The sequence below is a fragment of the Phalacrocorax carbo genome, chromosome 1 (assembly GCF_963921805.1).
Source record: "Phalacrocorax carbo chromosome 1, bPhaCar2.1, whole genome shotgun sequence".
Lineage (NCBI taxonomy): Eukaryota > Metazoa > Chordata > Aves > Suliformes > Phalacrocoracidae > Phalacrocorax > Phalacrocorax carbo.
The window spans coordinates 101020610-101035730 of NC_087513.1; the positions used below are offsets into that span (position 1 = coordinate 101020610).

The following is a 15121-nucleotide window of genomic DNA, read 5'->3' on the forward strand; positions in this document are numbered from 1 at the left end:
CTGACGAGGTGGCAGAGCAGAGTTTGCACGACAATGTTCAAGAGGCACAAAGAGAAACAAAAACAAACAAACAAACAAAAACAAAAACAAAAAACAACGAATGATGGCAAAATGAATGTGGCATATTATGCCAAAGTAAAAATGAACATAATGGATTCTGAAATAAACACATATAATTCTCCATCTCTCCCCAGACATTTCTCTGTCCTTCCAGAGTCTCACTGATAAGCAACATGAAGGAACAACTATTAACATAGGACAGCAAAACCCCTGTTCCCTAGATATTCCTATTCAACCCAACCTGTCTAAAGCCATATGTGTCTTCTTCACTGAGGCTTCAGACTCGGTTAACAGTAGTAAACAGCAATTATCTTCTAACTATAAGCTAAATAGTCCAGTCACTGAGGCAAGTGTTGTAATACCAGTGCTACAGTTACAGCAAGCACTTGCAAGAGCCACCAGCCCTCCATACCGGAAAGGTACTTCCTACCAAACTCTGCTTTTGGTCAGTCTACGATCCCAAAATAATTCTGCCCACTCAAAACAGACACTCATCTCTGGAGCAATTACTTTAGAAGTCACAGGTGACATAAAAGCTATGTGCCCTGATATAGCTGCTTGAATATCTAATCAGGCAAATCTTGTTTTTCAAACACGAAAATTGTCTTGTGGCAAGAACCAACATCCCTAAAAGAAGGTTGCCAGTTTTCACTCTCTGTTTACGTCTTCCCACCTGCTTAAAGCAGGGCTGAAAAGAAAACAAGCTTGTGACAGAAAGAGAAACGACTACCGCAGAGCTAAGTATATGAGTAAATGCCCTTAAACTTAATGTTAGCAACTTCTGGGCAATGCAGTAATGGGTCTGTAAATGCTAGGTCTACCTCCTCGTACCCAAGCACCCAGGAAAGAAAACTAGCTACCTCCTCGACAGCAGACACAGGAGCTCCCTGTCCTACCATAACCCCCTGACCACTAGACATCCTTTTCCCTCAGTCTTTGTAGACAGACAGTGTACAAAGCAAGTACAGAAACAAACAAATGAGGACCGTGACATTGAGCAGACCACTCCTGACGGGGCAATCATTTTTGATCCTTTAGTAAGTCTAACCATAAAAGCCTTAGTTCCTCATACGTGCAGCAGTAAGAAAAAAAAAATACTGCCCCCAGCCATCACAGCAAGGGGCTTCTACTGTCTCAGAGGCAAAGCAGCCCTTCTGTTACCAAAACGATGTAATAATTGTCTGCTTTATTCACAAAATTCCTCAGATCTACACTATCTAAAAGTCATAATTCAGGTTTAAGCAACTAATGCACTTAGATCACTGCAAGTTTTCAAACACCCGATCTGTCTGAGCCAGAGGAACACTCATAGGGAATTTACTTTTATTTTGACACAGAAAGGAGACTGAATTTCCTGTGCTTTAGTCAGTGCACCGGCAAGTTCACTGTTGGAAGAGATGGAGGGACACCATCTGGGATAAGCAGCAATCCCACCCCAGTTAGACATGAGACAGTGAAAGCCAAGCACCCAGTGAAATGTGTCAATCCTTTGCCAACAGATTCCAGCACAAATTACAGTGAAGTTATGTTAGCGGAGAGCTAGCTGGTTAGTCAGCAAAGAGGAGACGTGTACACATACACACAGGTATTAACAGCAACCACCAACTTGATTAGTTACCATGGTGTCTAGTGGGACTGGAAGAGAAGACCCAGCCCTGTTACATTCCCAATCTGGCGTCTATATCAGGATCTCTGTAAGGAGAGGAAGATAAGCAGGATCCGATTCCAACACACCAAGGCAGAAAGAAAAAAAACAAAACAAAACACACCAAAGTCAGAGCATGAATGGACACTGTGGCCATGCAGGGGTTCCAGATGCCACGCGGCGCCCCAGCCCACCTCAGTTCAAGGCAGAATGGTTATCTGAGAGTAAGAGCATCTCACCACCACCACCACCACCACCACACAGTGGGTTAGCATCATGTAGAGGACAGTCCATAAGTTTGGAGGGGGTTACAGAACACTCGGTTTCTCTTTACACGTCATGCAGAACTGGCATTGTCAGTGAAAGCAGTATTTAAACTTCAGAGTTTACTTTCCCACGAGAGTAGTTAAATCTACTACCAGAAATTACAGTGCATAAACTACTGCTCCAGGCTCAGCACCAGGCATGTGTCCTTCAGCAGCAAGACACTGGAGAGCAGGTCACGGGGAAGCAAGGCAAGCGGACCGCCTCATGCACACTGCTGGTGCCTGACACTGCAGGCTTCTTTACAGTTCTTAGTGGAAGGACACATGCAGAAAGGGAAAAGCAGGCTTTCCACACAATTTTGAGCACACACAGCCGCCTTTGCTATATTCAACCTTACCATTGGGCAATAGGCAATTCACTTTCTCTAAGCTCTCCAAGTGGGAAAAGGACAGGGCAAAGTTTAATTTAGAAATCCTCACAAGTTTATTTTTGGAGTTATTTTCTTTCATCCCACAGGCAACCCACAGAATCTGCAGGAAGCAGGAATACTTCTTGGGGAAAGAACAGAAGAAAGTTATGTGTTTGGGGTTTGTTTCTAAGACTACATACATAATTTTCATTCTTTCTTATAGAAGCAAATTACCAGCTATTTAGAGGAGGAAAAAGGAAGCGCCTCCCCCACAAGCACCAAGCTCCATCACCACAGGACTGTTAGTTCTTGTTGCTTTTTCATAGGCCCACTCAAAGATCTGTGCTTCACTTTGGAGTTATCCTCCTAACACTAAAAACCTTGCAGGGATGGTAACAGTTAACAAAAAACAGACAGTGAATGAGAATGGATGCAGAGTGACTACTCCTTCCTACTCTGAAGTGCGGTAATGAATGGGGTTTTAGCAAGTATATTCCAGGCTCAGGAGCCAGACACTGGTAACTGAAAAATCCAGTTTTAATCTCAAAATAGAGCATTCCTTAAAAGTGCACGTGTGGCACTTTTCCTTTGGGGTTTGGGGGTGGTAGAGGGAAGCAGGGCTGGAGGGAAGGGCAACAGACCAGAGCTAGGGGATCTTGGATGAAATGTTCTTAGGGCATATATTCTGGCTGGGGATCACCTCCAACGTTTAGTGATTTTCAGGTGCAACTCATGGTCAGTAGGTCTTTTCAAGCACAGTACAAATATAATCATTATAGACAGATGACTGGTGTTCCACATAGCCATACCCTATCTCTAGCCATGGTTGCCAACTCTAGCCATGGCTGAAACAACTCCTACCCGCCCCTCCCAAGCCCTCCCTCTGAAACTGCTGCTGTTCCTCACATCATCCACAGGTGAGGAGGAAGATCTCTTACCCAGAGTATCGTTTTTTAGAGTTGTTCTTTCTGATGACAAGACACACGACAATAGAGATCAGCGGTGAGAGACCTGTAACCGTACCGATGACTATCCCTGCCACCATGGCAATGGGGAACGCAGGCAGGCTGTCTGGGGAGAGAAGGGAGAAAACATTCACTCTTCCACAGTCCCTGATTAACAGAAGTGAAAACCACAAGTGCTCTTGACCTCAGATTCCTTTAGGGCAGAAGGCACTAATGAAACAACACCCATGAATTACAACATGCAGCCTAAGTGGTAGTGATAGCAGGCACCCAGCAGAATAAGGTATGAACATAGCCCACACCAAGTGTTCTTAATGTCACCGACCTTCAGAAGAGAGTTTATATTAAACCAATAATTTTTACATGGTAGGGAACGCAAGTGACAACCAGGACAGCCCTGCCTCATTTTGTATCTGAAAGGGGGGGGCAAGAAAGTTATATTTGTCTGGCAATTCCCAGCGAGGTCAACAGGAAAAGGCAGGCACACCTGAAAGCAGATTTGAACACAGCACATTGTTAACCAACCAAGTACGCTGACAGCTGGGTGTTCTCTGGGTAGCATGCAACAGACAGCCCAGTAACTACCTGTGATCACTCTTAAGAGCGTTTATGCACAACTCTGGTGTCTCAAAATACATCTCTATGCATTTTTATAGAGTCACTCTTTCCCTTCTTAAGTCAGGATCATTGTACAACACTAGAAATACGTTTACAGAAACATAGTATTGCTTTACTCATGTTTCCCCGATATAATTTTCGGGGAGGCTAGGCCAAGAAAGAGCAGCCAGAAATAAAAGCCAATCAAAGAAGTACAAAAGACTTAGAAGATAAAGAATACACAGACTACCATTATAGCTTTTCCCAGTAAGAAAAAAAGTCCCTCCCCTGCCCCTGCCACATCATGTTTAATACAAGGAGCATCTTAGACCAGAGGGCTTTTTACAAGACTCCATGCTACACTAGCTACTTGCACCAAATACAAGTGAATCAGCATAAAATCCAACAGGTAAAATATCTTGTATAGAAAAATTTTCCTCAGATACCTGCATCTGATCATCACAGACCCACTGAGGTTGGAAGGGATGTCTTGAGATTGTCTAGTCCAACCCCCCTGCTCAAGCAGGGTCAGCTAGCACAGTTTGTTCAATACTCTGTCCAGTTTGGTTTTGACTATCTCCAAGGATAGGAGACTCCATAACCTCTTTGGGCAACCTATTCCAGTGTCCAACAACAGTAAAAATGTGTTTCCTTATGTTCAGACAGAATTTCCTGTGTTTCAGTTTATACCCATTGTGTCTTGTCCTGTCACTAGGCACCACTGAAAAGCCTGGCTCAGTCTTCTGTAGATCCTATCAATGTACATGAATACCTGGTGAGAGGATCCTCCTGAGCCTGTCTTCTCTTTTGCAGGCTAGACACCCCCAGCTCTCTCAGCTTCTTGTATGAAACGTGGTCCGATCCCTTAATCATGCAAGTCATCCTTTCCTGGACGTGCTCCAGCAAGGACCACAGACCATGCTCATACGAAGCATTTGCAGCAAGTTTGCAGTCTGTAGAGCAAGACCATTTTGACATACTTACCTAGAAGGGAGGGGCACAACACTGTAGCCTGAAGCAGGGGCATCACACTAAGAAAACAGGGCTTACATTTACTACTGTTCATTTTGAGCCCAGTGACTTTCAGGAGATGGGCTACCTGATCTCTAGCTGTTTCACTGATCATCATTTGGCCAAATATGGCATCAGCAGCTTTCCTAGCTCTCCAGTGTTAGATGCTAATTCATAACAACACAGTAATTCAAAGTCTTAGTAAGAAATTAAAGGTGAAGATGAGTGCCACAATTTAGAGGAAGACATCCCTTCTCTCCAGAACCTTTCGGCAACCCAGAGATCCATCTGCTAGTAAGGAAGAGAGTCTTACAAATAGCAACACTCATCAGGTACATAAGACTGAGATTGTGTTTTGAGCTCCATGTGAAGATAAACAAATTTATTTTGAGGCTTATAAGAAGTAGGAGCTCCCTAGTTTCTGTGCGTTTTCATCTTTCCAAGTGCAGGAATAACTGTCTGCAATACCATCAAAACTGACATGCATTTCTGTTAGCAGACCAGCTGTTGCCTTGTACACAAGAAAAAAAACACATACAGTTTTTCAGAGCAAGAAAGTAAGCAGAAATCCAAAACTATAGTGCAGAATGTCTACTGAAAGAGCGATATTAAAAATTTGATAGTTTTGTTATGTCTTTGACTCGGATGGGACTTTTTTCGTTGGTTGAATTTGAGTAAAAGGCAGCAGTTATGTTCTGTTGACAGAGGTTTTTAAGACTGTATAAAAAATGCAACTGTTTGCACGTGAAACTAGTCTGGCTTTATTGCCTCTCAGAACATGGTCCAACAGACTATAGAAAAGCTCCCACAATTTTACAACCACATAGTTCAGCTGAAGAATGTCTCCCCCACCATGTTTTTCTTATATTTTTCAGCATTCCACAGTTACATGAATTCCTCATAAGTACTTGCAGAGCAGCCAATGACTTCACTGTAACAGACAGTCGCAGCTACATAACCAAACACCAGCTCTGAAAGCTAACGTTTAAGTTAATAGCTTAACACAAGCCAAAATCCAGCCTTTCAAAGAACTTTTCACTAAATATCACTGTAATTCAAAGTAACTTCCATTTTCACTGAAAACGTGTTAGTATCAGTTTTATGAAATAGGAAGGAAACTGAGTTTTCCACTGCTGCTAAGTATGAAGAGTTCCATACAACAATTCTAATCTTTTTCCCCCATGAGAGTTCAAAGATAGACTACCTGCAGATAACACAAACTGTCTTGAACACAGTGTTATGTAGCTTCCTATTACAAGTAGGGGCAGTCTAATGTAAGGACTTGGAATTCCCACAAATTTCTGTCATTCAGGCTTTGAACAGTAGTCCTTTCCAGATTCAGATGCACAAGTGAAAGGAAAGTCTTGCTTCTCATCCCTGCCAGTAGAATTCTTCCAATGTAATTGATGGAGCTGTCTGTGCAAACACTATGTAGATACTGCAGTGAAAATCAGCTGAGTTAGCTTAGCTTGGCAATTTTAAACGGTTAAACCAGCCTGGGACTTACTAAATGTTTAATCCAAAACCTAAGGCTAACCAAGCATCTATGAGGTCATTTAAATGTGTGAAGTATGTATGGGGCTTTGGACAGTTTACAACACTAGACATATGATTCAGAACAATAAGATGTATGCATAGTAAAAAAAATATATATATATACACAGGAGTCAACATGTATTTATTTCAACTGAAAAAAATTCTCCAGCTCAGTTCAGGATGAGTTACAACCTATTACAAGAGCAGTGCTTTCAGGTAAGTCAGAATGTAAGACTGCATTACAGCTATAGCTTGAAAACCTGTTTTCAAGGTCTTCCTAAAGGATCTGACGACAATTGTTGCAGCTTTTTTCTGATGATGAGAAGTATTGCCAAATACAGAGATCCCTTCAGAAACAGTTAAATTCTCTTGCCCAGGTGCTCCACCTATGGGGAAGCCAGCATGCAAGTCTGTTGAAAAAAATCAGCTGAGTTAGTCTACTGAAGTCAGTCTTCATTTGCTTAACCTGGGTTAAAATCTGAAGAGGCTTTGCCAAGACAGCCTGACTTTGCCAAACCAGCAATTGCTTTACTGCTTCCTTATAGAGACTATGAATACATTGTAAGAAAATAAACAGACCCTGTTTTATGTAGACCTCAAACTTCCAAGAAACAGAAAGTTCTAAGTGATAGCGGTACCTCCAGAGGCCCCATCCAACTCAAACTGCTCTGTGAAGAGTTAGATATAGACTTTGCCCACATAAGTACATGGAACGACCTCATGAGCAGGGGCGTACACCTGTTATAGCAGCAGTATCCTTCTAATTAGAGCATATACATAGATATCTTTCCTAACATATTAAAATCTAATGGAATAGCTGTATCAGCACTGCCATTTATTAATTCAACATTTATTCTTGTCCTTATTAAATATAAATTTGGAAGTCTGATCACTGGAGGAACCAATTAATCATAGGAACAGCCACGCTTTGGCTGACCTCCAGCTTGGCTAGAACAATCAAATGTTTTGGATGGCCAAGGGAAATAAAGAGCTAAATAGACACAGAGAATATAAGCACTCTTGAACTGTGATCATTGTTACCAAATGCTAACCAGAAGCCTTAAATGACTGCAAGTAGCCAGCCTTTGCAGTTTATACGGGTCACCTTGGATACTGTAAGAGCATCTGATTAAAAGAGACTGAATGCACATCCAACACAAACACCTTTGCATGGAAGACAGCAGCATTTCACTGTCGGTCAGCATGTGCTCAGGCCAGATTATTAGTTTTGTTTTCCAGTATATATACTGGATGCGTCTAAAAAGAAAAGTCTGCCACTTTCTCTGCCTGCTCCCCAGATTTCAAAAGTCATCCTACCCCCTGATGTAGCATAATACAGAAAAAGAATTCATAGGACTGTGAAATGAGAAGATGAGTTTTCATCAAGGCTTCCATCAGCTTTTGCTAATATTTGTTAAAAGGATAGGAATTAGTGGGTATAGAGGAAAAGGGCATGACATTCAGTTTTTTAAACAGCTGACAGAATATTGGTTCAATTATTAGGACCTGGAAGAAGAGAATTAAAAAGATAGTTGTTCCCTCCAGGCTACTCCCCCACCCCCAAGAGAAGTGATATAGACACAGAAAGAGAGAAGGGAAGGAAAAAAAAAAAATCATATAGGGTGAATACCTTTCTCCACAACTCTAACTCGGATTTCTCCTGGTTTGACAACAATGTCAGGTGGGTTCTTGACATCACAAATATAAGTGCCGTTGTCCCGGAACTGCATGTTTGATATACTGATAGAAGCATCTTTCTTGTTAAGATCTCCAGCCCAAGTGATCCTGTCTTTAAATGGTATGTCCTTTCCAGGGTATGGCTTTCCATTAAAGTAATAGAAAAACTGCAGTCAAGGAAAAGAAGATACAAGAGCAATCCAATTAGAGATTACAGAGCTACAATGCTTCTCTCACCATTACAGCATTCTCCCAGAATCCATTGTATTACACACAGCTAGTATTTGAGATTTTGTTTTCTTCCTGCCTCACCACTTCAGTCTAGCTTGCTGCCTCTTGATCACATAACCATGTTATGGCTTATACCCCGATCATACTAACACAACAGACTGCAAGTTTTGGTTTTCTGTTGGTTTGGTTTTCTTTTGTGGTTGGATTGTTTGGGATTTTCTTCCTGGTTTGGGGGACAGAGAGGTGGGGAAAAGAGAAAAAAGACTGTAACCTGGGAATAATCAAAGGATAGAACAGCTCTGGATCACAGCCAGCTGCCTTTCAGGCACAGGAAGCCTTCTGCATCCTAGTAGGAAAAGGATACCAAGTTTCCTCTTTTGTGTTTTGCTGTGTGTTACTCGCAACTGCAGTACAGCTAAATTGACATGCAATACCCTCCTTCCCTCCACCCCCCAAAAAATCCCATGAGCAATTTAGAGTGTACCTAGTTGTTTTCCAGAAACCTTCACAGTGACTGTTTCCCTGTTAGGTGACTAAGTGGCACATTGGTGCTGCACTCCCTAGACATGACCAAAAATCCTTGAAGAATGAACCTGAGGAGAAATTGCATATTTCCTCACTATACCTGACCAAAATTGGAATTTACAGTAGTAGAAGTGCATAGACTTCTACATGACAACTCTGCTTTCAGTCATATGGGATGTTTGAACACTGGCCATAACCTTAAGAGAGGGATCAGAGCACATTCATTCTTAATTTCATATTCTGAAAGAGAGCAAGACAAACTTAAAGAATCAACCCAAACTCTCTTCAGTTCAGTCTCCAGAGAATGGTTAAAGAAATTTAAGACAGTATTCCAGCTTCCTCTTTCTACAGCCTTCTTTACGACATGACCTGTCTGCCACTGAACAAACTGGCTACAAGCCAGTCCTCTTTCCACTCAAGTCATCTTCCATATCTTTTCCTGTTCCTACCCATGATCTGAGGCTTGCCATTCCAACATCCTCTCCCTCAGACCTGCACTCTGAATATCAGACCTGATCATTGGGCAGCACAAATCTTATCTAGATCAGGTATGTGCATGTGACCGTCTGTTGTGCTGCAGTCAATCTGACACTTATTTGTTGTCTACAGGCTAGCATAAATCCAACAAACTATCTCATCTGGTAGGAAGTCTGCTAGCATGCAGTCACCCGTCAACCTTTTGGAGGAAATCTGCAGACTGCAGCATTTCCAGCTGGATTCTAATCTTTAGCACAGAGGCACTGCATTACCACACCCCTGTGCATGGGGGGAGTCATCCAACTGGAAGTCTAGAAGGCAAGAGGCAGACTCCTCAGCTTTCTAGGTGTCTTCACCTGGGGGAGTGGAAATCACAAAGTAAAATATGTCCTGAAACACAAGCCAAGCCACTCTATGCCTATGATTAAGTGATTTAACAGACTTCTTTTGAAACCTAAAGCTGTTGGGTTTAGACTGGTTTAAGCTGACTGTGAAAGTCTGTTGTCATCAGATGTTTCATTCATGGAGAGATGTCCCTATAACTGGGCATATGGAAGGGGAAGGTGACAAGCAGGGGAAGCTTTCAGTCAAGTCAGCCTCACCACATGGCCACAAGATTGCCAGTGCTGATTCTAAAGAGGCACAGGACCATCCTTTTCAGGAGAAGCATGGACTTCGCTCAGACATAAGTTGATCATGAGATTGACCTTTCAAATTAATGCCCACCAAGCCATGTAACTGACATGACTTGGCTTCATTAAAAAAAAAATCTTCCCTCTGTACCTCCCTCAGTCCCTCAAAAGAAACAGAGAATTAACATCAGACCATGCTGGGTCACTTCTACTCAAAGATAATTTTGTTTCTCTCAGTTGTGCTGGTAACTACATACAGGTAGAATGTCTGCATTGACTTCATTTCCCAAAAAAATGTTATGTCCTGAAGTTGTATTTCTACAATAAGGGATTTGGACAGAGATGCGGAAAGGGTGATGCGAAACAGGATATGTAGTGGATATTGCTACAGGGAGTGGAAACATACAAACACATGGCTTCTTTTCACCCATCCTGTTGAACACTGGCAGGAAATATGCCCTACTTCCTTAAGCTTTTGCGCAGCTACTGCTTTGGCTTCCCAAAGAGAAGAGCTCCCTTTTCAAAACTAAATATTTATTCACTGAGAGTTCAGAAGCTGATTATTCAGAGCTCTATATATTAAGCAAGATGCTCATATGTTGTTTTGGATCATCTCTCTTCTGAGCACTGAAGGGCTCCTAGAGTTCACATTATCTCATGTCTGGAGCAGAGGGACAATGACAAACACTAACAAGCCGAGCAACCTGCTGTCCCCACATCTTCCCTGCTGCCCCAGAGTGCCTTGTTCCGCTTCCTCTACATCCTCACTCAAGGCAAGGAATAAGAGGGACACAAAAGTGTCAGAGAGCTCAGACTCAGATGTGCACAGCTTACACAACAGAGGAAGAAGACAGCTAACAACCTACCAAACCCACTTCTTTGAAGGTGCACACCCAAAGGATCTGACCACATTTGGGCTCAACATACAAGAAATGAGCGATGCCAGTTATTATTAGCCTAAGCTGCTTGCTAGTCTGATTTTTTTACTTGTCAAATAAGTAAAATATGAGGATGTAACTACTTACTGATTTGAGCAATTCAATTCTGTTCTGAAATCAGGGACACTGGTCTTATTTGAAAGGTTTTAAAATAGGGACTATACAGTATACAAGCAGAAAATAAGCAACATGCACAACACACAATGTAACACTAATAGTGGAAGTTCAAATTCTGTGACCACTATTATTCAGCACACAGCCCTGCAGCTCGTTTCAAGAGCAAGAGGTTATAGAACTTAGGAGAAGATTCCTAGATGCTTATCTATATACATATTGCTACCACACCAACGTCCCTCTCCTCTGACTAGCAAAGTACCAGTATATTTTACAGCCGCTGCACACTCCAGTCTTTGCAGAGATCTAGCACACGGCAATACCCTTAAACAACTCTAAAAAAAGCTCCCCTAAAAATCACAGCGATGGAGACAGGACACATGGAAGGATACTCCAATCCATATTTGCTTGCTCCTCAGAACCAGCTAGAAGACCTCTGCGCACTTATCACAGCCTCCCCTCCCAGGTTTGTTCCCCTATAGCTGTTCCTTACTGAGATACGAGTTGCAGCTCCCTCTGGTTGGAAACTCCAAGAAACAGATGCTGCGCTGCTGATCACTTCCACAGATGTAAATGTGCATGGAAGCTTTGCGTCTGTCCCATTCTCCACAAATATCTCCTCCGGTGTGTTGACCTCTACTGCTGATACTTTGACTGTATGGGAAAGGTAAAGAAAAGAAAGAAGGAGAACAAGCGGCATCAGTGCTGATTCAAGAACCAAGAAGCTGAAGCGGTAACTGTATCACACTGCCTGTAAGGGGAAGAGAGAATGTGTGCACAGACATTGCATTAAACCTGCAATACAAACAAACATGGAGCAGGCTAGTTCACTTCTCTTTCCTCGTATTATCTGAAACAGGACGTTTTCCATTCACAGATGTTTCCTCTACAACAGTTTGTGGAAGTCAAAGGATGAGTTTAAACCTTTCCTACTACCTGCCAGCAGACATTGTAATAAATAAGCCCCATTGGAGGAACTAACATGTTGGACCCACCTATTACTCAGTTTCCTCTCTGGCTCATATCTTGTTTCCCATCTCCAGTTTTTCTCAGCTGTAGGTAGAACAAAAGCTTACCTCCAGAGAGCTGAGGAGTAAACCTCTCTGGCTCCCAGCTATGCCATCTGCTTCTGTTCTCTGGCGTGCTTCAAGGTCTCCATGTGCAAGACCTCATAAGTAATTACTCAGTTATAGTTCAGAAGCATGCAAGTAGTTTCATTTTTTTTCTACCATGAGGCTTATGCACAGTCAAAACAGCAAGCAGACCACAACCACTCCTCAAATTTAAAGTAACAAGGTTAATATTGTGTTTGTTCTGTAGTTTTCCTACAGAGTAAGTGAAATTCAGCGTGATTCAGAAAGCCTGTTGAACATATACTTTATTTGGCACCTTTTAAACTGCAAAAACACTATCCCAATGCAGATTTAAGCAAAGATACAGCTGTACATTCACTCAAGTTTATGTTAAGAAAAAAAGTGTGATCTTGTGACATCACAAAAGAACTTCTTTCATCCTTTGTGTTGCATCCACGTAAAAGCAAAAATCTTGTAAAACCACTGTGGGCTAGCGTACATGTGACTTGTGCCCATGGTAACACAAATATAAGTTTTTATTTTTATTAAACCATGGGTTTCAACATACAGATAGTACTAGTAATCTGCCTCTGATCACATGATTCTATATTTCTGGACTACAATATCTTAAATTCAGATGTTTCCCTGCCTTATTAGAAGAAGAAAGCAAGCCTTCCTGCTTCTTGGAATTGGTTGGATGGTTGATCCAAAGGGTAGTGGTCAAAGGCTCAATGTCCAAATGGAGACAGGTGACAAGTGGTGTCCCTCAGGTGCCTGTACTAGGACCAGTGCTGTTTAATACCTTCATCAATGACATAAGCAGTGGGATCAGCAAGTCTGCAGATGACACCAAGCTGCGTGGTACAGCTGACACACATGAGGGACAGGATGTCATCCAGAGGGACCCTGGACAAGCTTGAGAAGTGGGCCCGTGTGAGCCTCATGCGGTTCAACAAGGTCAAGTATAAAGTCCTGCACATGGGTCGGGACAACTCCTGCTATCAGTACAGGTTGGGGGATGAAGGGATTGAGAGCAGCCCTGCAGAGAAGGATTTGGGGATACTGGTGGATGAAAAGCTAGTCATGAGCCAGCAATGTGCGCTTGCAGCCCAGAAAGCCAGCTGTATCCTGGGCTGTATCAAAAGCAGCGTAGCCAGCAGGCTGACAGAGGCGATTCTACCGCTCTACCGCACTCTGGTGATACCCCACCTGGAGTACTGCATCCAGCTCTGGTGCCCTCAGCACAGGAAAGACATGGACCTGTTGGAGTGAGTCCAGATGAGGGCCATGAAATGATCTGAGGGATGGAACACCTCTCCTCTGAGGACAGACAGACAGGTGGGTTGTTTGGCCTGGAGAACAGAAGGCTCTGGGAAGACTTTATTGCGGCCTTTCAATTCTTGTAAGATTTCTTTAAGTAAGATGAGGACAAACTTTTTGCAGGGTCTGTTGCTACAGGACAAGAGGTTAAAGGTCTTAAACTAAAAGAGGGTAGATTTAGACTAGATATAAGGAAGAAATTTTTCACAATGAGGGTGGTGAAGTACTGACACAGGTTGCCCAGATAGGTGGTAGATGCACCATCCCTGGAAACATTCAAGGTCATGGTTGGCTGGGGCTCTGAGCAACCTGATCTAGTTGAAGACACCCCTGCTCATTGCAGGGGCACTGGACTAGCTAACCTTAAATGCCCTTTCCAACCCAAACTATTCTACGATTTTGATTCTTCAGTATCTTAGCTGATTTATTTCTCAACTTGAATAAACTAGCTCTTGAAGTAGGCAAACTGAAGAGAAAGATTCCAGTCAAAGACAGTGTGCTGGTTTTGGCTGAGAAGGGGTTAATTCTCCTCACTGTGGGGGTCGGCTACCTTTCCAGCTTCCCGCACTCTGCCGCGTGGCAGGAGGGGCAGGGCCATGGCGGGGGCGGCTGACCCCAACTGGCCAATGGCAGGTTCATTCCATACCACGTGACACTATGACCAGTATATGGAGGGGGGGGCAGGTTGTAGCGCGGGAGCGGCGCGGCATCGGGTCGGCGGGCGGTGAGCGGCTGCGGCGCGTGCGGTTTGTTTCGGCGGTTCGTTCCCCCTCTCCCCTCCCTACCCCCCCTCCCCTGGGGCTTTGCGCCTCTCGTTCTCCTTTACACTGCATTTCTGTTGTTGTTTTCTTTTAATTTTAATTATTAAACTGTTCTTATCCCAACCCATGAGCGTTACCCTTCTGATTCTCTCCCCCATCTACCGGTGGGGGAGTGAGCGAGTGACTGTGTGGGGCTGAGCTGTCGCTAAACCACGACAGACAGTTTAAAAAAAAGGGAAGAAAGAAAAACCCACCTACATTAGTCCTTATATCATGGGGTTCATGCTTTTAGTCAGCGAGAGCTACCAGCTCAGCCACCTTCAAAAGTTAGACTGCAGGCTTCTTTCAAGTGATATGACCATCCTAAGGCATAGATTTGCCATAAACCAGGTTATTTTATCAGACCTTAAAATTAAGCAAAGCCCATACTCCACAGAGAATTTTAGAAACCATCTTTTACATACACAACTTTAAGCTTTGTTCCCAAGAAAACAAAGCTCACGTGAGCTGTGCCACTTCCCATCTTCTTCCCTGGCTTCAAGACTACCAAGGCTGTTGGGCAACTCCATCTGACAGGCTGCAGCACAGGGCCACAAACACAGCGCGTAGCGGCAGCTGGCCCTGCAATACAGACCACCTGCAAGCTCTGGAGCTGTTGTTCAGTCAATGAAAAGGCTGAGCAATGAAAGGGATGAAGACACCCTGGCCATCTGGGTACAAGCAACAGTAATTATGTGCATGGCTTCTTAGGAACAACTGTCTCTCACCCAACCAGCATGGCAAGCCAGGGGAAGGCAGAGCAAATGCCCAGACGACATGGAATGAGCATGCAAGCACTGCAGGGGTGGGAGAATTAAGCATGCCAGTTTAATTACAATAACCA

At 43.3% G+C, this 15121-nt stretch overlaps 1 protein-coding gene across 4 annotated transcripts in view; it reads right to left on the reverse strand.

Annotated features, from left to right (window-relative positions):
- MPZL1 (myelin protein zero like 1) overlaps positions 1-15121 on the reverse strand; it is a 41939-nt gene that overhangs the window by 11956 nt on the left and 14862 nt on the right. For 2 of the 4 annotated variants that reach the window (XR_010375670.1, XM_064468938.1), the window contains exons 2-4: positions 11578-11738; positions 8121-8334; positions 3320-3452 (exon numbers count right to left, since the gene is read on the reverse strand). Coding sequence is in view for 3 of the 4 variants with exons in the window: in XM_064468938.1 (XP_064325008.1) it covers positions 3320-3452; positions 8121-8334; positions 11578-11738 (508 nt within the window). In the remaining variant the exon portion in view is untranslated. Of the gene's footprint in view, positions 1-8; positions 1753-3319; positions 3453-6613; positions 6901-8120; positions 8335-11577; positions 11739-15121 lie in introns of those variants that run through there. The other 2 variants (XM_064468960.1, XM_064468951.1) reach the window with 2 other exon arrangements.